We start from the raw sequence: 25,417 nt of genomic DNA, 5'->3' as shown, positions 1-25,417 counted from the left end.
CAGCTGTGAGTCTTTCTGGGTAAGTCTCTAAGAGCTTTCCACATCTGCATTGTACAAGATTTTCCCATTATTCTTCAAGCTCTGTCAAATTGGTTGTTGATCTTTGCTGGACAACCAATTGAGGTCTTGCCATAGATTTTCAAGTAGATTTAAGTCAAAACTGTAACTAGGCCACTCCAGTGTAGCCTTGTATTTTATGTTTTGTCCTGCTGAAAGGTGAATTCATCTCCCAGTGTCTGGTGGAAGGCAGACTGAACCAGGTTTTCATTTAGGATTTTGCCTGTGTTTTTTTTTAAATTCATGATTCAGCCACCACTATGCTCGAAAATATGGAGTGGTTCTCAGTAATATATTGGATTTGCCCCAAATATAACACTTTGTACTCAAGACAAAAAAGTGACTACATGTTTTGCAATATTACATTAATGGCTTGTTGCAGACAGGATGCAAGTTTAGGAATATATTTTATTCTGTACAGGCTTCCTTATTTTCCTTCTGTCAATTAGGTTAGTATTGTGGAGTAACTACAATGTTGTTGATCCATCCTCAGTTATCTCCTATCACAGCCATTCAACTCTGTAGGAGTTTTAAAGTCACCATTGGCCTCATGGTGGAATCCCAGAGCGGTTTCCTTCCTTCTTTCTACCCATCTACCAATGGGAGCCCTTCTTTACGAGGCTTTGGAAAATCTCCCTGGTCTTTGTGGTTGAATCTGTGTTTGAAATTCACTGCTCGACTGAGGGACCTTACAGATAATTGCATGTGTGTTGTAGAGAGATGAGGCAGTCATTCAAAAAGTAATGTTAAACTTTTATTATTGCACACAGAGTGAGTCCATGCAACTTATTATGTGACTTGTTGAGCACATTTTTTACTCCTGAACTTACTTAGACTTGCCATGACAAAAGGGGTTGAATACTTATCGACACAAGATATTTCAGCTTTTCCTTTTTAATTCATTAGTAAGCAATTCAATAAAGATAATTCCACTTTGACATTATGGGCTATTATGTGTATGTCAGTGTAATCTGTTTTAAATTCAGGCTGTAACACTGCAACATGTGGGGAAAGTGAAGGGGTGTGAATGCTTCCTGAAGGCAGTGTATGTGAGCCCTGGTCAGAAGTAGTGGTCTGTATAAGGAATAAGGTGCCATTTGGGACACAGCCTGTGTGTGCGGAGCAGCATGCCATTTAGCACAGCACAGTGTTCAAATCAAATCACATTTGATTGGTCACATACACATGTTTAGCAGACGTTATTGCAGGTGTAGCGAAATGCTTTCACAACAATGCACATACATTTTAAGTAAAGGAATGGAATTAAGAGTTTATAAATATTTGGACGAGCAATGTCGGAGCGGCATGGACTAGAATACATGGAGATATAGAATAGAATACAGTATATACATATGAGGTGAGTAGTGCAAAATATGTAAACATGATTAAAGTGACTAGTGTTCCAAATATTAAAGTGGACAGTGATTTCAAGTCTATGTATATCGGGCAGCACTCTCTGAGGTGCTATATTCATGTAATTTCTGCTGAGATGAGCTTTTAAATGGATAGTCATTGAATTAACAACTGGGAATCTATGGGAAAAGATAGCATATCATTGTGCTAACATCTAGAAGCGATGCACCCTTGCCACCACTGCTGAAAAGAATCCTGGGGGAAACACTGGCGCAGCATATACTAAGTCTTGTCAACTTTGGATTTGTTTGAAAGCAGTTCATTTTGTTACAACGCTCTGAGGTAAATTTCAGCCACACATATTTTACATTCACAAGCATGTCACACAACTATGCTCACTGTTGATAGCACTCTACTGTAGACACGCATCAGGAGTAGCAGCCTATTTGACCTCTTAACCAGAGCTCTCGTTGTCCGTCCATCAGTTGCAAGACGAAGGTGTACGCGGACGACCTCCCCGACACCAGCATAGTGATCGTGTTCCACAACGAGGCGTGGAGCACCCTGCTCCGCACTGTCCACAGTGTCATCAACCGCTCGCCACGGCACCTGCTGCAGGAGATCCTGCTGGTGGACGACGCCAGTGAGAGAGGTACTGTAGCTGGGTCCAGCCTGAACCATCAACTAACTAGCTTCACTGAGTTTAATGGGTCACTCTGGGATTAATACATGCAGTTCTTAGTATTGTGTGATAGTATCGATGCAAAGTTTGAAAGACAATCGGCCCTTGATAATTGTGAATGAATAGGGAAAACAACACTGCACAATGAAGTTCTATGGGAGTTTGAAACATGTCTGTAACGTTCTTTGTATTAAAGGATAATAATATACCACATTTGAAAGAAAATCGGCACTTGCCTTCATACCTGTGAATGAACGCGGGAAAAACACCAAACAATTAAGTTATTTCGGGCGTTTGAAACATGTCTTCTCCGATGTGTCCTCTTCTGTCAGACTTCTTGGGAAAGAAGCTGGAGAACTATGCTCGTACCCTGGAGGTTCCCGTGCGGGTCCTGCGGATGGAGCAGCGAACGGGGCTGATCCGGGCCAGGCTAAGAGGGGCAGCTGCCACACGGGGACAGGTCATCACCTTCCTGGACGCCCACTGTGAATGCACAGTGGGCTGGCTGGAGCCTCTGCTGGCCAGGATCAAAGAGGACCGGTAAGGAGCTTCACCATCACCACGCTCAATGTAAATGGAACACACGGCAATGGATAGACATGGGGTTGCTGAGGCTCGAAAGCAAATCATCTCTGCTCTGTTCTCTTCCTGCTGCCTCAGTGAGATGCTAACTCATTAGCCTTCCGCTTGTCTTCTGTGTCGTCTGAAAACTGATCTGACGTTAATGGTAGACACTAGCTCGACTTTATAGCAGGCAACGACACCAATGTCCGTGACAGCTGTGTGCCCCATAGCTGAGTGGCAGCTTGTTTTGTCACAACGCTGTCTGTCGCTTCTTTATACCGTGGGAGATACAGTAGAATGTGATTGCACTGAGTCAGTTGTTGGTGGCTATTTGTAAGTGACAGCAGGGTTTAAATCCTATTATTTGGAATCGTGGTTATATTAATGAAGTAATGGTGTGGTTATTCTAATCCTGTTTCAGGATTGCACTCGCTTGTTCGGTGGGTGAAGGGTTCCTTCTACATGTAAGGGAGAAAGTGTAAATGGACTGAAAATGTATTTGCCCCCCCCTCCCCTCTTATCTCTCTTATCTGGTGTCAGACATCCACCCATTTTGCCTCAGGTGCCAGGCAGAAATTAGTTTAGTATTACCGAGGAGATTATATTATGGAGCCATTACACTTTTACAACCCTGCACGTTTATTGACGTGTAAAAGTAGGTGCCGGAGCATAAAAGTGCACAAACACTGATTCGATTTAGACCAGGAAGTGAAGTGGGTGCTGAGTGAAGGGGAAGCGTTGAATGAATTCCCTTAAGCACCTAGAGGCTGTGTGAGTCCCAAGTGGCACCCTATTTCCCTACCTAGTACACTACTTTTGACACCCTATTTCCCTACCTAGTACACTACTTTTGACACCCTATTTCCCTACCTAGTACACTACTTTTGACCAAAAGTAGTGTACCCTATGGGCCCGGGTCGAAAGTAGTGCACTAGGGAATAGGGTGCCATTTGAGACGCAAGCCTTAAAGGTTACCTTCAGCTTTACTGTAAAACTCCTACTGAAGCAAACCGTCTGAGGCCACACATCCATACTGTATTGTCATTGTCAACATAATCAACATGCATATATTCCATTTCCTTTGACTGTAAGTAGCTTCCCACTGAAGCAATATGTTACCTCCGGTCAGTGTTGTTCTCCTAATGGATATGTTTATAATGAGTATGGACCAGCCGATGATTTACTAATATTGAAATAAACTCATAATGAAGCTGGGGATAATGCCACCGCTGTAGAAATGCATGGTCAGCAGTTAGCTATTTGTCTCGGCGCTCACCTGAAGAATGAACAGTTATGGCACCATTAGCTTTGTAAATGATTTATTATTTATTTTGTGGATGAATTAATGCTGTTGGCTCTGCCAGCCAAGCAGTTTAATATAACCAGGCGTGGAATATTTTTAATGGAAATGACACAAAGTTTTGGGGTTTAAGGGAAGAAAGTGAATAAATTGAAGAGACCAGTCCTACAAAGTAACTTTCTGAAGTTGATTCCACATGTAATTCATCGAGGGCTTTCTTTCACTATTTCCTGTAAAATGAATGCTTTCGATTTCTCCGTGGTTGTTTAGGCTGTCAATGTATTTCTTGTCAAATGAATGCCTTATCTTCCTCTTCGGTTGTTTAGGAGATCTGTGGTATGTCCTATAATCGATGTGATCAGCGACGAGACGTTTGAGTACATGGCAGGCTCAGACATGACCTACGGAGGATTCAACTGGAAGCTGAATTTCCGTTGGTACCCCGTGCCTCAGAGAGAAATGGACAGGCGCAAAGGGGACAGGACATTACCACTCAGGTACGCACAGGACACATACTATATATGCCTTTATCTGTTGCCCGAGTTGAAATTAGTTTATTTGGCACCCTATTCCCTTTGTAGTGCCCTACTTTTGTAAAAGTAGGGCACTAATAAAGCAGGGGTGCTCGACTCTTACCCTATGAGGTCCGGACCCTACTGGTCTACCTGACAACTAATTGCACGCACCTGGTGTCCCAGGTCTAAATCAGTCCCTGATTAGAGGGGAACGATAAAAAAAATGTAGTGGAGGATAGTGACATTAATGACCAGTTTACTGAAAAGACTCGTAAAGACAACAAATATTCGCTCTCTAGCGTTATCATTTCAGGTGAGAGTAGGTTGTTTGTAGTGCTGGGAAGCCGCAGAGCTGACATCATGGGTGTGGATTTCTTTAGAAGCTCTCTTCTCCGATAGCTGTCAGAGCTGCATCATTTGGAGATAGATTGCATTGCTGAGAAATACTGACTTAGCTGCGAGGTCAATGTTTTTTTTAATATGTTTTTTTTGTTGTTGTTATTTGATACAGGAGTTGTAGTTTCACGGTGTAGCTAGTTTCATTTTGGAATACAAGAACAAATAGATCAGTGGAGCCTGGTGCTGCAAAAATATGGACACACCTCTCCATCAATTATATTTTATTGGACAGAGCGACAACATGGTATTATGATGGTGTCCCTCAATGCTTCATAAATCTGATTTTCATTGTCTTAAAAGAAGATTGTCATCTCCAAGCCCCTAGCGGTGTCTGTTTGCTTCTTTTTAGCAGAATGAAAACGGCAGAGAGTGGATCAAACAATGAAATAGTCATTTTGCATTGAGATTGTCAGTCTAGGTCAGGTTTTTTTGTGTGTGAAATGGTAGTGTCCAAAGTGCCCATTTGTTTGATGGAGAGCTCGGCAATTAATCATGTCTTGCTGTCTTATTTCCAAAGCCCCCACACATTTTATTTTTTTAATTTAGCCTTTATTTAACCAGGTAGGCCAGTTGAGAACAAGTTCTCATTTACAACTGCGACCTGACCAAGATAAAGCAAAGGAGTGTGACACAAACAACAACACAGAGTTACACATGGAATAAACACACATACAGTCAATTACACAATAGAACAAGTCTATATACAGTGTGTGCAAATGGCGTAAGGATGTAAGGCAATAAATAGGCCATAGCAGCGAAGTAATTACAATTTAGCAGATTAACACTGGAGTGACAGATGATGCAGCAGATGATGCAGATGATGATATGCAAGTAGAAATACTGGTGTGCAAAAGAGCAGAGAAAGTAAATAAAAACAATATGGGGATGAGGTAGGTAGTTGGATGGGCTATTTACAGATGGGCTGTGTACAGCTGCAGCGATCGGTAAGCTGCTCTGATAGCTGATGCTTAAAGTTAGTGAGGGAGATATACGCCTCCAACTTCAGCGATTTTTGCAATGCATTCCAGTCATTGGCAGCAGAGAACTGGGAGGAAAGGCGGCCAAACGAGGTGTTGGCTTTGGGGATGACCAGTGAGATATACCTGCTGGAGCGCGTGCTACGGGTGGGTGTTGTTATGGTGATCTGTGAGCTGAGATAAGGTGAAGCTTTAGCTAGCAAAGACTTATAGATGACCTGGAGCCAGTGGGTCTGGCGACGAATATGTAGCGAGGGCCAGCCGACAAGAGCATACAGGTCGCAGTGGTGTATGGGGCTTTGGTGACAAAACAGATGGTACTGTGATAGACTGCATCCAGTTTGCTGAGTAGAGGGTGGGAGGCTATTTTGTAAATGACATCGCCAAAGTCGAGGATTGGTAGGATGGTCAGTTTTACGAGGGTATGTTTGGCAGCGTGAGTGAAGGATGCTTTGTTGCGAAATCGGAAGCCGATTCTAGATTTAATTTTGGATTAGAGATGCTTAATGTGAGTCTGGAAGGAGAGTTTACAGTCTAGCAGACAACTAGGTATTTGTAGTTGTCCACATATTCTAAGTCAGAACCATCCAAAGTAGTTTTGCTAGTGCTGGCAGCGGGCAGCGATCTGTTGAAAAGCATGCATTTCATTTTACTAGCGTTTAAAAGCAGTTGGAGGCCACGGAAGGAGTGTTGTATGGCATTGAAGCTCGTTTGGAGGTTTGTTAACACAGTGTCCAAAGAAGGGCCAGATGTATACAGAATGGTGCCGTCTGCGTAGAGGTGGATCAAGGAATCACCCACAGCAAGAGCGACATTGTTGATATATACAGAGAAAAGAGTTTGCCCGAGAATTGAACCCTGTGGTACCCCCATAGAGACTGCCAGAGGTCCGGACCACGTGCCCTCAAATTTGACACACTGAACTCTTATCTGAGAAGTAGTTGGTGAACCAGGCGAGGCAGTCATTTGAGAAACCAAGGCTGTTGAGTCTGCCGATAAGAATACGGTGATTGACAGAGTCGAAAGCCGTGGCCAGGTCGATGAAGACGGCTGCACAGTACTGTCTTTTTATCGATGGCGGTTATGATATCGTTTAGTACCTTGAGAGTGGCTGAGGTGCCCCCGTGACCAGCTGGGCATCCTGTCCATCGAGCAATATTGTTCGGCAATATTACTGTATGTTATTGATTATTTGTAAGCGGATCCGTTTCTCACTTTGTAAGATAGGTGTCTCTTGTAAAATGTGTTTCTTTATCCACTCTCCATTGTTTTTCTCTTGTAGAACCCCTACTATGGCTGGAGGGTTATTCTCTATTGACCGGACATATTTTGATGAAATTGGCACGTACGATCCAGGGATGGACATTTGGGGCGGAGAGAACTTGGAGATGTCTTTCAGGGTGAGTGGTTAAGAATAGAGGGCTCTGCCGGGTTATTATGACAATGATTGTGTGGGTGTGTCTGTGTGACCACGTGTGTGTGTGACCACTTGTATGTGCAGATCTGGCAGTGTGGCGGCTCGCTGGAGATTATAACATGTTCCCACGTGGGTCATGTGTTCCGGAAGGCCACCCCATACAGCTTCCCTGGGGGCACTGGCCAAGTCATCAACAAGAACAACAGGCGATTGGCCGAGGTGTGGATGGACGGCTTCAAAGACTTCTTCTACATCATATCACCAGGTACGCTACCACGCTTCCGTTTGAACCTGTTGTCTCTCAGCGGGTGGGAATGCAAACCTGGGATCAAATACCCATTTGAACCCAGATCATTTAAAATACTTAAACTGGGATTGATGGACCCACTGGGCACAGACGTCAATTCAACGTCTATTCCATGTTGGAAACAATGTGGATTCAACCAGTGTGTGCTCAGTGGGGAGTTCCCTGGCGCAATGGAACCAATAGAATTATTGGAAAATGTAAAACCCCGCCCACCTGGCACTCCAGGCAGACTAAAGCAAACTAAAGCCATGTAATATATTTCAAATAGTAGTTAAAGCCAGGTTTGATGGAGTGGCAATGCATATGGTCTGGTAAATCGCTGCGCTCCGAGCATGTACTTTAAGTGTGAAATCAGCCTCTCGCCGTCATGTTGGGTATAGACTGGTTGTTTTTTTTACCCACGAAACCGATGCGTCAGCAACGAAGGGGCAAAACAGACTGGGTTGGCTCAGATTGTTGACATGTAAACTCCCAGCTAGCACATAACGTTCTGAGAACCATATGTATCTTAGAGCTTGGTGAGAGCGTGCTTGTCCTATGGTTGTTTTGCATATAACCTTCCCACAACGTTCTGGGAATTGTGCAGGATGCCCAGTTCAATGACGTCATGTCACAATGAAAAAGAAATGTGTTTGGATGATTGTTAATGCCTAAAGCCAATGAAGTTCCATGTGTCCTATCTGTGCTTGGAGTTCACAGTTAACTTAAGCTAGCGGTGTTATTATAAGTCTTACCGAAACATGTTCTCAGAACGTTATTTCAATACCTTCAAATAACCTTTAATATCCCGTCTTATAATGTTAATTAAACCTCACAGGAAAACTTTCAGGGAACCGTAGTAATCAAAAAAATTGATCCTCCCTGCAATCTAAAAATTCATCATTCCCAGAGCAGATGAAATGTTCACCTCTGTTCTCAGAACAATTCAAAAACGTTCAGTTTTGCTCGTCAGGAAACGCATGTCTTAGTTCCCAGAACCAATGGGAAACTGAAACGTACAGTACGTTCCCTCAACTTCCAAGGAACCAAATGTTATAGCTGGGCTATGTTTTGTCTCTAAATGTTTATTGAAAAAATAAATACAGGTGCACAGTGAGCGATTGTTGTCTCATATGCATTGTCACAGTTGTTAGTTAGCTAGCTAGAGAATTTGAGCCATATTAGCATAAACATGACATCAGTCAAAACAAGACAAGGTATCAATAACAATATACAACGAGCTGGAACGAGCCCACTACAATTCCCCATATGGCAGCTTCGTATCATTGTTGCGAGCTATTTGACCCTTCAGAATCATAACAACATCCGCCTTCCGGCCACATCAATGCGCGCGCCACCCGTCTATAAGTGGCATGTAATGTGGGTTCTGAAAATAGGCATCTCCTGTCGTTTTGCATTCACCTCGTGACTGTTATTATTCTGCTTACATGCATAGAATACATAGTATTGACCTATATTGGTTAGTGTAGCCTCCTATACCAATACTATGCATTTCAGGCACCATAACACCTTTCGCTTGTCTTAGAGGAGTATATATATTTATTTATTTTCACAGCCAATTCCTCATTACTGTATGTTTTTCAGGCCAGGGTCATTTCTCCTTTGTACTGTACTGAATGCCTTGAGCTCTGGAACTAGAGGATACGTAGCAAAATGGTTGGAAAGGGAAGCAACCTGTACCATATCTTGTTAAAGAATTATATGTATATTCATTTGATATTTTTGTTTGTTTTTCATATTTTTTATTTAGGGGGGTCAGCTTTCATATTGCGGGGTAGATTGTAGCTTCCAGTACTGTATCTAGCTATATTTGACCTTCCTACTCTGGCTCACGTTGCTTCTCCTCCTGGTCTCATTGAGTCTCAAGTACAATATGTCTTCGCTCTACTGTTCGTTGCATTCATTCGTCTTCCGGTGAGTTCCTACGCTGCTCTTGACGTGCCAAACAAGGCAGGGCATTGTGTTATGTTCAACTGCATGTCTCCACACTTTGATCTTTTATTCATTGGAATAGTGCTGTACTAAGTATCCTTCAAGATGTTCGACTGGAGATTTCCGGGAAATTGCGTTGACGTATTCAAGGGAGACTGTTGCTGTTTATGATCTCATGGGAAGCTCAGACAATGTTGTCCCCACAGCCTAGCGATGCAATACGAATGGCAAGAGATTGGCAGCTGGGTATCCAAGTAATGTTGGAGCCAAGTTATGAGATTAGATTTATGCAGTACCTTGCCAATATCTAGTTACATTTTGCATGAAAGGGACCCTTTCCAGGTTTCCAGAATGCTCTTTAGTCTGTCTTCTGAGGAGTCAATGGGGGCTCAGTACCCTAAGTGATTCCTGAAAAAGCATACTCGCAGTATCCGGTCGGCATTGAGTGTCTGCTCTTCCAGGATATAACAGGGGATGATCAGGTCAGGGCAGCTCCACTGTTAGTGCATATCCCAAATGGCACTCTATTCCCTTTATCAGGAGTGGGCAAATGTTTTTTTTTTTGCTTGTGGGACAGAAAAGGGACAGTTATTTGAAAATAAATATATAGGTCCATTATCATTTCTACATCATTTCTATCTATTCTGAACAAGAAATATACATGCAAAATGCTATTTTACTGAGTTACAGTTCGTATAAGGAAATCAGTCAATTGAAATAAATCAATTAGGTCCTAATCTATGGCAGCCAATCAGACTGAGGTTTTCCCCATGAAAGGGCTTTATTACTTCTCAGTTTCATCAGCTGTCCGGGTGGCTGGTCTCAGATGATCCCGCAGGTCAAGAAGCCGGATGTGGAGATCCTGGGCTGGTGTGGTTACACGTGGTTTGCGGTTGTGAGGCCGGTTGGACATACTGCCAAATTCTGTAAAACGACATTGGAGGCGGCTTATGGTAGAGAAATGAACATTAAATTCTCTAGCAACAGCTCTGGTGGACACTCCTGCAGTCAGCATGCCAATTGCAAAACTTGAGACATCTGTGGCATTGTGTTGTGTGACAAAAAACTGTACAGTGGCCTCTTATTGACCCCAGCACAAGGTGCACCTGTGTAATGATCATGCTGTTTAATCGTCTTCTTCAAATGCCACACCTGTCAAGTGGATGGATTATTTTGGCAAATGAGAAATGCTCACTAATGTAAACAAATTTGTGCACAAATTTTGAGAGAAATAAGCTTTTTCTGCGTATGGAACATTTCTGGGATCTTTTATTTCACCTCATGAAACATGGGACTTTACATGTTGCATTTCTATTTTTGTTCAGTGTATTTTTAGATGTTCAAGTGTGGCCTGGAGTGTTTTTTTTAACCCAAAATAACATTTAGGATTTTTTTTTTAAATTGAATGCGGGCTCTTCTCTCAACAATGGTTATGCTGAAAATAAAACCGATGTTAGCACAGATCAGGTCCCCTCTGTCCATTCATTATAATCTAAAAGTCTAAACTGGTCCTAGATCAGCACTACCAGTCTGACATGCTCGATACACATGGCTCCGTGGTCTTGGTTTGTGTTGCAGGTGTGGCCCGGGTAGACTATGGAGACGTGTCCTCTCGTAAGGCCCTGCGTGAAGCTCTGCAGTGCAAACCCTTCTCCTGGTACCTGGAGAACATCTACCCCGACTCTCAGATCCCCCGGAGATACTACTCACTTGGTGAAGTATGAAGTCTTTCAGATACTGCAGCCCAATACACCTCTCATGACCCTGGAGAAATCCATAATGGCACCCTATTCCCTACACGGTGTACTACTTTTAACATGGGCCCATAGGGAATAGGGTGTCATTTGCAGTGCAGGTCATCCGTTTGATATCATAAGACTGTAGTCCTACTTCTCTTTAAAGTGGGTCAGAAGACCTGGATGTTCCAAACATTGAAACTGGACGATAAATAACCTAATGCGTTTGTTTAGTTGTGGTTTCAACCCCAAGCACGGGATAGAGTTGGCGAACAACATTCTAGCGAACAGGTTAGCACCAGGCAAAGAGGGGAATGGTCTTGATAACATACAGTATGCCAATAAAAAGAAAGGCCACGATTGATAGAGAGCATGTCAAATAATGTGACCGGTTGGGAGTTTGGAGAGCTGAGGTTGTAATCCCCAAGTTGAATTCTGCTGAGGCTTGAGGATTTTACAGCCTGCATCCAATGTACTGCAGTAAAAGCTGTCTATGGCCACGGAACAGCAGCAGCAGTCTGAGTCGTCCCTTCCCCTCTCCTACCGTCCCGCCATCTGCTCCTTGATTGACTTACTCCATAGCACACATCCCACTTTTAACATCCCCAGTCATTAGCTTTTATATCATTTAATTAGGAACAATACCATTCCTGCATAGTAAGCAGGTTATACAACACCTAGCGCATAGCCTAGGCTCTAGGAGTATATTACTTAGATATTAGATGGCTCATTAAATAATCATTTGGGGTGTGGATTTGTGGGAATACTTAGATCACCACAGATCTGATTTATGTAGCCATTTGCGATGCTAAGCAAGGTCCTTAATTATGACTTACATCACTATTGAAATATAGGCAATGAGTTTAGATTGCTTGTTTTATTGAACAGTAAATATTTAATTAGATTATGACATCTGGGCCACAGAGAAAAGACACCGGTGCTTTTAATTTTGACACCTGGAAATGAAGTGCCAGTGTTTGATGAGAGGATACGCCATTTCTTCTTCCGTTATAAACGGGGGCTTTTGTTAGCTGTAAATATGCCAGGGTGGATGGTCATTATGAATCCAATGTTTTTATACTCCTTTCTACCCCTAGATCAGAAATGTTGAAACAAACCAGTGTGTGGACAACATGGGCAGAAAGGAGAACGAGAAGGTTGGCTTCTTCAACTGCCATGGCATGGGTGGGAATCAGGTAAGGAGACTGCAGAAAGAAGACCGAGAGCTATGGACCCATGGACCTTTCCCAGAGGAGAGAGCTATGGACCTAAATTCCTAGGTTTTCCAGACATCCCATTTGGAAGATACACTGAATCCGGAGGGAATTAGCAGGAAAAATCTCAGAATTGTGGGAAGTTACCAGAATTTGTCCCTTCCAAATTGGCCATGTCAGTCATGTCTTATTGGCAGGAAGGTTATTATCCCCGCCCTAAAAGCCTACTGTTTCCGGGCAAACTCCCAGGTTCTCTGATAATACTTATCCCGTGCAAATCGTCATCACTGTGTTTTGAGGGATATTACAGAGTTTTAACAGGTGCCGCATCCCAGTTTGGTTAAGAACATGGGGAACAAATTGATGTTTAAAACAAAGTGCTATGCACGTAGCCTACAGGCGAATGATCTGTTTTGCCACATATCAACTTTCCTAGTGTGATACCTCTCTTTTAAAAGACGAAGCGGACGATCCGTCAGGTAAATCAAATGTCTGCATAGGTTACAGTTCATGGTTCTTCTTGATATGCATTATTATTTAGATGTTCTCCAAGCTGAAGGCCTTTCGGCCAATATTAGGCTATCCCTAGACATTTGAAAAATCTCCACGCCTAGAAGAGCCTCCAGGCTTCCGTCATAACGGTCAATTGTGAACGAGGAAAAAAATAAATCACCACATGGCGTGCTGAGGTAATAATTACATAACCGACGTTCTATAGTAATACTAATCCTGTGCGAACAGTGCTTCGGAGAGATACTACTAGGTGTATGACCGTCTCGTTTTCTCTGCCAGGTGTTCTCGTACACGGCTGATAAGGAGATCCGGACAGATGACCTGTGTCTGGACGTGTCTCGCCCCCATGGCCCTGTGGTCATGCTGAAGTGTCATCAAATGAAGGGGAATCAGATGTTTGTGTATGACGCAGAGGTAAGACCAAGACTCCCCCTGTATAATACTGCGTGAGTCGTGACGGGAGGGTTGTAAAACTGGGATTATGATGCTTTTGCCTGATTGTCCGGAGTCATTTATTCACTATTATTACATTGGAAGAGATGTCATATGTATAATGGCACACCTGTGCTAATGCATCAGAAAAAGGATTTTGTCAACAACAAAAAATGTTATGATTGTTTTGAGCCACCAGATGGTGCTACATGTCAGGAGTTGGGCTTCTGTTCAACTCCTGGACAATCGCCTTAATTCTGTTGCCCTGTGCACATTGCAGTCCATAATATTCCCCATTTATTAAAAATGTTCTCCTCTCATGTAGTATGTTGGCAAGTGGGAATATGATTTCGAGGTAAGCTTGCTGACCTGGTTCTCGTGAATGTTGTCATCTAGTTGATGTAGACAAGTGTGTATAAGTCATGTGTTTGGTAGGTAGTAGTACCTTGTGCTTAGTGGTTGTAAGGCCAGTGTTTATCTGTTAGTCCGTGAAGTCCTGTGTGACGTTGTGTCAGTAGTCAGTAGGAGTGTTCATGTTAATGCTCTGGGGAATGTGACCTGTTAGCCAGAGCAGGGGACTGATCAGACTCCACTCTCCAGTTACGCGCCTAATGGAATGTGAGTCCCACACTGCACTTCGTTGACTCGGGCATAGTTGCAAAATTCCGTAAACTTTCCCAAAATTCCGTGGCTTTCCAGAAATCCTGGGAGGAAGATTCCTGGAATTCTTGGGAATTTTGGGGAAAGTTACTGGAATTTTGCAACAACATGACAGTAATGTTAGACACTACTGAATGGCTCATGATGTTCCAACAGATTGGTTTTCATTTCAATGGTCCAGGGCTGAATAATATAGTCCTATATATCTAGCATGCAAATCATCTATGCTAATTCTAGTGCTATTTTTGATGCACAGCAGACTTTGAAACAGGCACAGCGTACTATCACTGCACCAACAATAGGGCATTTTGTTGATATTAACAATTATTATCAATATATTTCTTCCACTGGGACGGACACATTCCTATGTTCTGCCTGCTTGAGTACGATGTCACCTGTCAGTGATTAAGATCTCTCATGTCACTGTCGACTTTGAAAAGCCCCCCATCTATTCCTGTCCAACCCTAGATCCAGCTATTTTTGCTTTTTTAAACTTTAGTTATATATATATATATATAATATGAAACATGAATAATTCATGCATTGAGAAATGCCCCTGACATATATGGCGGTGGGGTCTCAATGGCCTGATTATTGTTTAGCAACGGTGTGATAGGCGATACTGCTGATCCCAGCCCGTACCATTTAACCATTTTCATCTGGTCATCATTTTCAAGCAGAGAGAAATACCTGACTTTTACATTCGCCATATTCCAGGTGATCAGAGCCTGTGGACTGAAAGAGGTGTCGGCCCTCACTTTGGGTACTCGTTTATATTAAGGTGCAGAAACGCTGCGATATTTTAAAGCCTGTACTCAAAGCAGTAGAACATTTGACGTGCCGGTACTTAGTAACAGTGTGTACCGGACCAATTCAAGCACTGGTCAGAGCCATCTCTCTTACTCACTCACCTCTATTCTCAATCCCTCCCTGCTCATCTTTTAGGACTGTGGAATATCAGTCCCACCGCACCACAAGTCTCGAAAATATCAAACTAGGGAATCTGGTTGAAGATTGTCTGATTGCACGCAAAGTTGGTTCCGTTCTGAGCGACACTCCAACATGGTCCAACTGTAACCTTTGTCCTCCGTTAGATAGGTTGTATGGAATAGTTATTTTGGAAATGAAGTATACAGTACTGTCGATGGATCTTGTTGGTCCTGCCTGGCCTGAGTACTGGCTCGGTCCTAGCGATTCTCACTTACTCCCATCTCCTCTTGTCTGTCCATGACATGTCCATCCTCCATCCTGGATGTCCATCCGCAGAAGCACACGTTCCTCCACATCATCACCCAGTCGTGTCTGACCATCAGCAGGCTGGAGGATGGCACTTGGGGCCCCACGGTGGAGTACTGTAATAGTAGCCCCTTGCAAGCCTGGGTCCTGAGGAACTTCACCCGGCTGGAGGTGTTTAGGAAGCTGTACTACAGCCCCACTGATTACTTTCTGTAGGGGCTGTCTTCCTGCATGGGTCACCGCAGGTCAGTATTGTACTACCAGACCTAGTAGGGAGGTCTTAGTGTGTAGTAGTCTAGTGCATAGAGTGGTCTAGTGTGCCAATAAAATTAGCCCGTCCTGCTATATCTCTGCTCACCAGCCATTACTGGTGTAGTTGGCTAGTGTGTAGTCGTCTAGTCTGGTGTGTAGTGTCTAGTCTGTAGAGCTGGAGTCGTGCGACTATGTGGTGGAATAGGCTGTCACGTTGCTTTAGTAAGCAGCGTTTGACCTCACAGAAGGTTTGTTTTTCATTTCCTTTGCCTCAGCCTTGACATGTTCTTCTTGGAGCTTGAGCCGGCTGGGATTCGGGAACGTTTCTGTTCGTTAGTCAAAGTGTGCCATGCAAAGCAGTTTCAAGGGCATTTAGTAGCATTTACCACTGACCTTTTGATATGAATGCTTAATGACAGGAGCACAGAGACACATAAGGTGCTGTATACATGGCGCTATCTGCAAAGACCTTTATCCAGCCTTCTTCTGCACCAAATTAGATCTCATTTGACATTTATTTTCCTACAGTACGTTCATATTTTATTTCGATACAACAAAAATCATTGGCTGTGGCCCCTCATACGGTGGTGCTCATTAAATGAGAGCCGAGGAGACATGGTCGTTTAAAAAAAATAATAAATGTAGCTGATTACCGAGCTATTTGATGGGCAGATTGAAATGGGCTCGCCTTTGTTTACAAGTTCTTTTGAAGTGATCCCTCTTTCATGGCGCTGGCCTCGGGAACGTGGGGGCTGCCTTTTGAACACACGCCATAACAGCTGTGTTCAGCTTGCAGCATGCTCTCATTGTCTGAGGACTGCATTTCAATCACCACTCCTCATTTCCATTTGACCTATCAATATTCTAAATCTAGCCTGGACGCTCGCTGGAAGAAACTACAGTCTTCTGTTTAATATATGTACTTTCTGTTTGTCATTCCCGTAACTTTAGCCTTGGTTACCTCTTTCCAGTGCCTCTGTAATTCATTGGGAGTTTATTTGCTTGTTAAACAGTCTGTGTCTGCCATATTCATGGCAGTGTGCTTTCCTTTTCAGACTGCCGCTGATTCAATTGGGTGAGTTGCGTTCAGGGTTATTGCTCTTTGTAAAAGGGACGGTGGCGGAGCAAGCCTGCTGTCAGACGGCCTTATTCCCTGTTCTGCTCCTAACGGTGTTCGCCGTCCTTCAGAGTAACACTGCAAGACACTCCCTGAACAAACAATATTGCGACCACCACCTCAAATGCCATCCAAATGCCATCCTACTTTTATAGTGCACTACTTTTGACCGAAGCTCTATCAGGCCCTGGTCAAAAGTAGAGCACTATAAAGGGAGTAAGATGCCATTTGGGATTCACACACCGTTTCCTATCTGATCGTCGCCTGCTCCCTCAAATGGCAAAATGCCACGAAACAAATGTCCATTAAATCTGTTGGTACGGTGTTGATTTTTTGACATGCCAGGCTCTGTTTTTAAGCGTAGTCAGTGTCAGCACAAACACACATTTTAAGAGATCCTGCATCTGTCAGCGAGTCCGGTCGTCGACTCTTCCTTGTGAAGGACATAGCGGATAAATGTTCTTCGCTCTGGGCCGACTCCTAGAAACCATCTTCATTTAATTAGCAGGTCTCAGCTGTGCACACACACAGCACAGGGCTCATGAGCCACTCGCTGGGACTGCCTCAGCTGTAATGGGACTTTTTTATTGCCACTGAGGAGCAATTAAATAATTATGAGCAGAGGAATCATCCCCCACATTTCTAATATTTTCATTAAATATGGATTGGTTTTCCTCTGTTCTATCTTCTTCTCTGCACTGCGGAATGGTGGGATCTTGCAGTGATGGCAGAAATAGCACCTCTATCATTGCCCTGGCCATGTCCTTATGATTAATAAATAAGCTTTAGTGTAGTGAAGGTTCAGACCTTACCGTCAGGTACAGGACTATAATGGCAGATATTACAATTCTGGTTTGATAACGTAATAGTATTTGAACAGGTATGGTTTTTGAGAACATCAATACATGAATATGTTTTATTCATTGAAAACAAAAAGCAGAACATTGTATTATTAATATATATATTTGTAAACCTTTGACTGTTAAGTGCACCAAAACCTGCCTAAGTGGTTTTTACTGTAATGCCCGGTCCATCTCCTCTCCAGTGAAGTCATTTTTACGAAACACAGAGAGAACAAAGAGAAAGATAGTGGAGAGTGTGTGTGTGATGGCCCGTGTGTGTGATGGCCCGTGTGTGTGATGGTGCTCTGTATGCAGGTAGAGTTTATTGAGGTTTTTACCTCACGACCCAAAAACAAACCATCTGGGTCTGTCCTACCCATTCAAAACATAAAAGGCTGAATACAGAACTGGAAACGTCCTCTATAACTTCGGAATAATCATTGCATGAAAGTCAAAGACAATAATTGCTGCAAAGTCAATATATTCAGCTACAGTATGTGGACCGTTTGACATTTTTTGATTCAGTGGGTCTAAAAAAAAAACTTGCAACAAAGACATTGCACCTGTGGGTTACCAGCAGGTTACCGCCGGATTTCGTAACACGCTGCTAAAGGGAGATTACATCGTGCTCCGAGCTAAAAAAATAACCCTGGTTGCAATGAAACAGCAGCGGATTAAAACTAGTAAACCAGCTGATCTGACGCTGTTACGGTGTCAAGCCGTCTTAATACTCGACAGTGGTAAAGGTGTGGGAAATTGTCATTTTTCCACCCCAATGAAGAAACCATCCTATCAGGAACAACAAAATCCAAACACATAACAGATAAATAGCAGAATGTGACATACTACAACGATTTGACTGACGATAAAGTAATTGAAGATCAGCTTTTAGCACATTGTAAATGAAAGTAATCTGGATTGCAGAAATGTGTGATAGACAGTTGAAATATCATTTTGAAACCAGTTCAAAACCAGTTCAAAACCCCGCGTAAGACATCACAGTAAAATAGAAGGATATATTGCAAAAGGAAATAGTCAAATGGTAGTGTACTGCACTGGGGAAAGATTGGTTAGTCTGTGGACATCTGAGGGTTGGAATTAAGATTAGAGTGATTGATATGCCGATAGATTTGGAGTCCAGTGTGATTAGGAAATAAACTATGTATGTATGTATGTGCATTTTGTTTGGACACACCTACTCATTCAAGGGTTTTCTTTATTTTTTACTATTTTCTACATTGTAGAATAATAATAAAGACGTCAAAACTATAAAATAACACATATGGAATCATGTAGTAACCAAAAAAGTGTTAAACAAATCCAAAACTATGTTGTATTTTACATTCTTCAAGGTTGCCGCCCTTTGCCTTGATTACAGCTTTGCACACTCTTGGCATACTCTCAACCAGCTTCATGAGGAATGTTTTTGCAATAGTCTTGAAAGAGTTCCCACATATGCTGAGCACTCTTTGGCTGATTTTCCTTCACTCTGCAGTAAAATACTATTCTCTGTTCACCACCCTTAATTAACTTGTCACGACACAACTGATTGGCTCAAACGCATTAAGAAGGAAAGAAATTCCACAAATTAACATCACACACATGTCAATTGAAATTGCATTCCAGGTGACTACCTCATGAAGCTGGTTGAGAGAATGTCAAGAATGTGCAAAGCTGTCATCAAGGCAAAGGGTGGCTACTTTGAAGAATCTCAAATATAAAATATATATATTTTTTAAACTTCCTTTGGTTACTACATGATTCCATGTGTGCTATTTCATAGTTTTGATGGATTCACTATTATTCTACAACGTTTGAAAATAGTAAAAATAAAGAAAAACCCTTGAAGTTTACATACACCTTTGTCAAATACATTGAAACTCAGTAAAAAAAAAATGTAATCCTAGTAAAAATCTCTGTCTTAGGTCAGTTAGGATCACCACTTTCTTTTAAGAATATGAAATGGCAGAATAATAGTAGAGAGAATGATTTATTTCTTTGATCACATTCCCAGTGGGTCAGAATTATACATGCACTCAATTAGTATTTGGGTAGCATTGCCTTTAAATTGTTTAATTTGGTTCAAACGTTTCGGGTAGCCTTCCACAAGCTTCCGACAATAAGTTGGATGAATTTTGGCCCATTCCTCCTGACAGAGCTTGAGTAACTGAGTCAGGTTTGTAGGCCTCTTTGCTCGCACCTGCTTTTTCAGTTTTGCCCACAAATTTTCTATAGGATTGAGGTCAGGGCTTTGTGATGGCCACTCCAATACCTCGATTTTGCCACAACTTTGTAAGTATGCTTGGAGTCATTGTCCATTTGGAAGACCCATTACGACCAAGCTTTAACTTCCTTACTGATGTCTTGAGATGTTGCTTCAAAATATCCACATAATTTTCTTTCCTCATGATGCCATCTATTTTGTGAAGTACACCAGTCCCTCCTGCAGCAAAGTACCCCCACAACATGATGTTGTCCCCCCCCGTGCTTCACGGTTGGGATGAAGCAGTGGCTTCTTCCTTGCTCAGTGGCCTTTCAGGTTTTGTCGATATAGGACTTGTTTTACTGTGGATGCAGATACTTATGTACCTGTTTCCTCCAGCATCTTCACAAGGTCCTTTGCTGTTGTTCTGGGATTGATTTGCACTTTTCGCACCAAAGTACGTTCATCTCTAGGAGACAGGGCGCGTCTCCTTCCTGAGCAGTATGATGGCTGCATAGTCCCATGGTGTTTACCTTCAGGGGGTACCTTCAGGCATTTGGAAATTGCTCCCAATGAGGAACTAGACTTGTGAAAGTCTACAAATTATTTTCTGAGGTCTTGTCTGATTTCTTCTGATTTTCCCATGATGTCAAGCAAAGAGGCACTGCGTTTGAGACTCAAATGATGTCAATTAGCCTATCAGAAGCTTCTAAAGCCATGACATCATTTTCTGGAATTTTCCAAGCTGTTTAAAGGCACAGTCAACTTACTCTATTTAACTTCTGGCGCACTGGAATTGTGATACAGTGAATTATAAGTGAAATAATCTGTCTGTAAACAATTGTTGGAAAAATTACTTGTGTCATGCACAAAGAGATGTCCTAACCGACTTGCCAAAACTAGTTTGTTAACAAGAAATTTGTGGAATGGTTGAAAAACAAGTTTTAATGACTCTAACGTAAGTCTATGTAAACTTCCGACTTCAACTGTATGTGCCTTCAGAAAGTATTCACACCCCTTGACTTTTACAAATGATGTTGTACAGCCTGAATTAAAATGGGTTAAATTGAGATTTTTTGGGGTTCACTGGCCTACAATCAAAACCCCATAATGTCAAAGTGGAATTATGTTTTTCGATAATGTTTTTTATTTTTTTACATTAATTAAAAATGAAAGCTGAAATGTCTAGAGTCAATATGTATTCAACCCCTTTGTTATGGCAATCCTAAATAAATACAGGTGTTAACAAGTCACATAATAAGTTGCATGGACTTACTCTGTGTGCAATAATAATATTTAATGTGATTTATGAATGACTACCTCATCTCTGTACCCCACATATACAGTACAATAATCTTGTATTTTTTCACCTTTATTTAACCAGGTAGGCTAGTTGAGAACAAATTCTAATTTGCAACTGCGACCTGGCCAAGATAAAGCATAGCACTGTGAACAGACAACACAGAGTTACACATGGAGTAAACAATTAACAAGTCAATAACACAGTAGAAAAAAAGAGAGTCTATATACAATGTGTGCAAAAGGCATAAGGAGGTAGGCGAATAATTACAATTTAGCAGATTAACACTGGAGTGATAAATGATCAGATGGTCATGTACAGGTAGAGATATTGGTGTGCAAAAGAGCAGAAAAGTAAATAAATATAAACAGTATGGGGATGAGGTAGGTAAAAATGGGTGGGCTATTTACCGATAGACAATGTACAGCTGCAGCGATCGGTTAGCTGCTCAGATAGCAGATGTTTGAAGTCGGTGAGGGAGATAAAAGTCTCCAACTTCAGCGATTTTTGCAATTCGTTCCAGTCACAGGCAGCAGAGAACTGGAACGAAAGGCGGCCAAATGAGGTGTTGGCTTTAGGGATGATCAGTGAGATACACCTGCTGGAGCGAGTGCTACGGGTGGGTGTTGCCATCGTGACCAGTGAACTGAGATAAGGCGGAGCTTTACCTAGCATGGACTTGTAGATGATCTGGAGCCAGTGAGTCTGGCGACAAATATGTAGCGAGGGCCAGCCGACTAGAGCATACAGGTCGCAGTGGTGGGTGGTATAAGGTGCTTTAGTGACAAAACGGATGGCACTGTGATAAACTGCATCCAGTTTGCTGAGTAGAGTGTTGGAAGCTATTTTGTAGATGACATCGCCGAAGTCGAGGATCTGTAGGATAGTCAGTTTTACTAGGGTAAGTTTGGCGGCGTGAGTGAAGGAGGCTTTGTTGCGGAATAGAAAGCAGACTAGATTTGATTTTCGATTGAAGATGTTTGATATGAGTCTGGAAGGAGAGATTACAGTCTAGCCAGACACCTAGGTACTTATAGATGTCCACATATTCAAGGTCGGAACCATCCAGGGTGGTGATGCTAGTCAAGCGTGCGGGTGCAGGCAGCGAACGGTTGAAAAGCATGCATTTGGTTTTACTAGCGTTTAAGAGCAGTTGGAGGCCACGGAAGGAGTGTTGTATGGCATTGAAGCTCGTTTGGAGCTTAGATAGCACAGTGTCCAAGGACGGGCCGGAAGTATATAGAATGGTGTCGTCTGCGTAGAGGTGGATCAGGGAATCGCCCGCAGCAAGAGCAACATCATTGATATATACAGAGAAAAGAGTTGGCCCGAGAATTGAACCCTGTAAGGTCCCTCAGTCAAACAGTGAATTTCAAACAAAGAGTCAACCGCAAAGACCAGGGAGATGTTCCAATGTCTCACAAAGAAGGTGTTAGGTTCTAATTCTCAAAGTAAAACACTCAACGGACCTTATGAAAGCTTCGATACAGCTGCATTCAGACAAAAAAACATTTTCACACAAGCACTCATATTTAACCATAGGCTGAGTCTCCTCCTACCCACCTGTACAAACATTTTTTCTTTACTGCTAGGCAGGACACTAAGTGATACGGGCATAAACTTTTATTTCTCCCTTAAGGTGATCTGACCTGACCACAACCCCCCTGTGCATCTGATTAAAATCACCATGGGAGCATACCAGAGTTGATAAGTTCTGTCCTGTACCCGATAAATCGGATAGGCATATTTTTATATGTTCTAGGGTAGGCCACATTGCCATAGAAAATATTGTGTGGTAAACAAGGAAATGAAATACTTTATTTCAGTTTTACAGAATGATTATTAAATAGATAAATAGCCCTTAGGGCTCTATTCAATCCATATCATGGAAGTTCAGCGTTAATTCGTGATTGAAATTTAAAGGCAATGTTCCTGCGTCTATGCACAATCTGTAAAGCTTCAGCGATAGATTGAATAGCGCCTGGCAAGATCAAATTGTTCCGATGATAATACCCAACAGAGGGTGAAATAGTTTTTAAGATGTTGGTTGCAACAAATATTTTCTATTATTTTGACAATATAGTCGAGTGACCGCTCTAACAATGGAAATGTATTTCCTCAAAGATGGAAGGCAGGCGGGAGGAGTTGTGATCAGGTGGGACTCTTCCAGCCAATGAGAGGGCAGATACGTGAGTGAACGATAAGTACAACTCCGATATAAAGTATTTTTTCCCCCAAAGTTGCCGAAATGACACATGCTATCCACTTATAATTGTCACGCCCTGGTCGAAGTATTTTGTGTTTTTCTTCATGTATTTGGTCAGGCCAGGGTGTGACATGGGTTTTTGTATGTGGTGTGTAGCTTAGTGGGATTGTAGCTTAGTGGGGTGTTCTAGGAGAGTCTATGGCTGTCTGAAGTGGTTCTCAATCAGAGGCAGGTGTTTATCGTTGTCTCTGATTGGGAGCCATATTTAGGCAGCCATATTCTTTGGTTGTATTGTGGGTGATTGTCTTGATGTCCTTGTTTGATGTTAGTTGACACATGTATAGGCTGTTTTCGGTTTTCGTTTAGTTTATTGATTTTGTAGTGTTTGTGTTTAGTCGTGTTTTACGTTTGTTTAAATAAACATGGATCGCAATCAACACGCTGCAGTTTGGTCCGACTCTCCTTCACCATATTAAAACAGTGACAATCATTGCATTCGTAACTACTTAACAAACCATTACGAAACTTCTATTTCGATCAAATAAGCCTCAAGTAGCAAATTAGCAATTCCACTTTTTGTTGACCAAATTTGACACTCATTGACTTCCATACAAAAATTCCTCGCTTTGTGGTTATTTCATGGACCGATTTTGGGCGGTGTAAACAACTGTGCCTATTTCTCTCTGGTTGCAATCAGAACTAAAATATAACCCTGACATCTACACTGTGGAGCGGTACATTTTAGCGACTATTGATGTTTTAACGGGAGATCAGCTGGCGACAATCAAGTGGCCAATGTTAGTTGCAATTATTCCCAATTAGGCTGCTAATGATTTCCCTTTTAACTTGAGGGTAACAATGCATATGTCTCTCAGTTATGCTACAGGAAAATCAATCGATCAACTAATCAATCAAAAGATTTCACAAAGCCCTTTTAATATCAGGAGTTGTCACACAGTCCTTTACAGTTACCTGGTCTAGACCCCATAGAGCAAGCAAAGCAAGAGGTGTGAACACAGTGGACAGGAAAAGCTCCCTAGAAGGAAACTCATTGCATTTCATCTAACCCATAAACAATAGGGCTGGAGAATATGGATTCTAGCATTCTGTCAAACTATGATGCCAACGCAGTGCTTAAGCTTAAATGCTAAACCAACTCCCTGAATCATTTTGTTTTAGAGGACTGTTAGTTCATCCAAATACAGTTCATGAATATCACAATATGAATTGATCAAGAAGTAGAAGTCATCACAAAAATATGATATTAAACACTATTGGAGTTTGATAATTGGCATTGGGACTTGGATTGGAACCGGTGCAATGGTCAGGTTACGTGAAATTAGAGCTCTTTGGCCACACACACACCAGTGGTGGGTTTGGCGTTGAAAAACGAAAGCTTATGCAGAAAGATACCTCATACCTACGGTAAAATATGGTGGTGGATTTTTGATGTTACGTGGCTATTTCTGCGTGCACTTGTCCTGGGGCCATTTGTTAAGGTCAACGGCATCATGAACTTTACGAAGTACCAGGACATTTTAGCCAAAAACCTGGTTGCCTCTGCCAGGAGGCTGACATTTGGCCGCAAGTGGATCTTCCAGCAAGACAATAACCCCAAGCACTAATCAAAATCCACAAAGAAATTGTTCAATGATGCAAAATTAACATTTTGCAATCTCCAGACATGAACAGCATTGAAAACCTGTGGTTTGAATTGAAGATGTCAGTCCATAAGAGCAGACAAAGGATATCAAGGATTTGGAAGGATTTGTGTATGGAGGAATCCAATCTCATGAAACATTTTTAGATAAAGGCTCAGTGCTAGAGTATTTGGGGGGGGGGGCAAAAATCTGTACATCTGATTTATTTTGCATTATTGTCACTTGTTAAAATATATATATATATATATATTTCTCTCTGCAATTGCATTAGTATAAAATAATGTTCCCATTTTTTGGTTGTTGGCGCATACAATATAGCCCAGTATTTGTATTATTCATTTTATACAGTGTTTTTTGATCATCTGTATCAAGGGTGCCAATAATTATGGACCTGACGATATAAAACGTTGTACTCTGAACCCCACATCCTCTATTACTTTCAACTTTCAAGCCCATCTGATTCCTCCTCTACTGTACAGTAAGTCAGGCGGGACATGTTGCCGGTTGAGCGATGTGTCTCGTCACCAGTTGTATGTAAAAAA

The 25,417-nt window shown here is 42.1% G+C and overlaps 1 protein-coding gene across 3 annotated transcripts in view; it reads left to right on the top strand.

Annotated features, from left to right (window-relative positions):
- Window positions 1-25,417, top strand: part of LOC118367133 (polypeptide N-acetylgalactosaminyltransferase 13-like) — a 55,435-nt gene that overhangs the window by 27,282 nt on the left and 2,736 nt on the right. For 2 of the 3 annotated variants that reach the window (XM_035750211.2, XM_035750209.2), the window contains 9 exons: window positions 1,896-2,062; window positions 2,425-2,632; window positions 4,283-4,453; window positions 7,130-7,247; window positions 7,349-7,529; window positions 11,082-11,221; window positions 12,337-12,435; window positions 13,246-13,380; window positions 15,325-15,539. In XM_035750211.2, coding sequence (XP_035606104.1) covers window positions 1,896-2,062; window positions 2,425-2,632; window positions 4,283-4,453; window positions 7,130-7,247; window positions 7,349-7,529; window positions 11,082-11,221; window positions 12,337-12,435; window positions 13,246-13,380; window positions 15,325-15,510 — 1,405 coding nt within the window. In that variant the 3' untranslated portion in view covers window positions 15,511-15,539. The remainder of the gene's footprint in view (window positions 1-1,895; window positions 2,063-2,424; window positions 2,633-4,282; window positions 4,454-7,129; window positions 7,248-7,348; window positions 7,530-11,081; window positions 11,222-12,336; window positions 12,436-13,245; window positions 13,381-15,324; window positions 15,540-25,417) is intronic. The other variant, XM_035750210.2, reaches the window with a different exon arrangement.

Source organism: Oncorhynchus keta, chromosome 34 (genome assembly GCF_023373465.1).
Source record: "Oncorhynchus keta strain PuntledgeMale-10-30-2019 chromosome 34, Oket_V2, whole genome shotgun sequence".
Lineage (NCBI taxonomy): Eukaryota > Metazoa > Chordata > Actinopteri > Salmoniformes > Salmonidae > Oncorhynchus > Oncorhynchus keta.
Note: the sequence above shows the minus strand (reverse complement) of the source record. Positions and strands in the feature narration are given on the sequence as shown.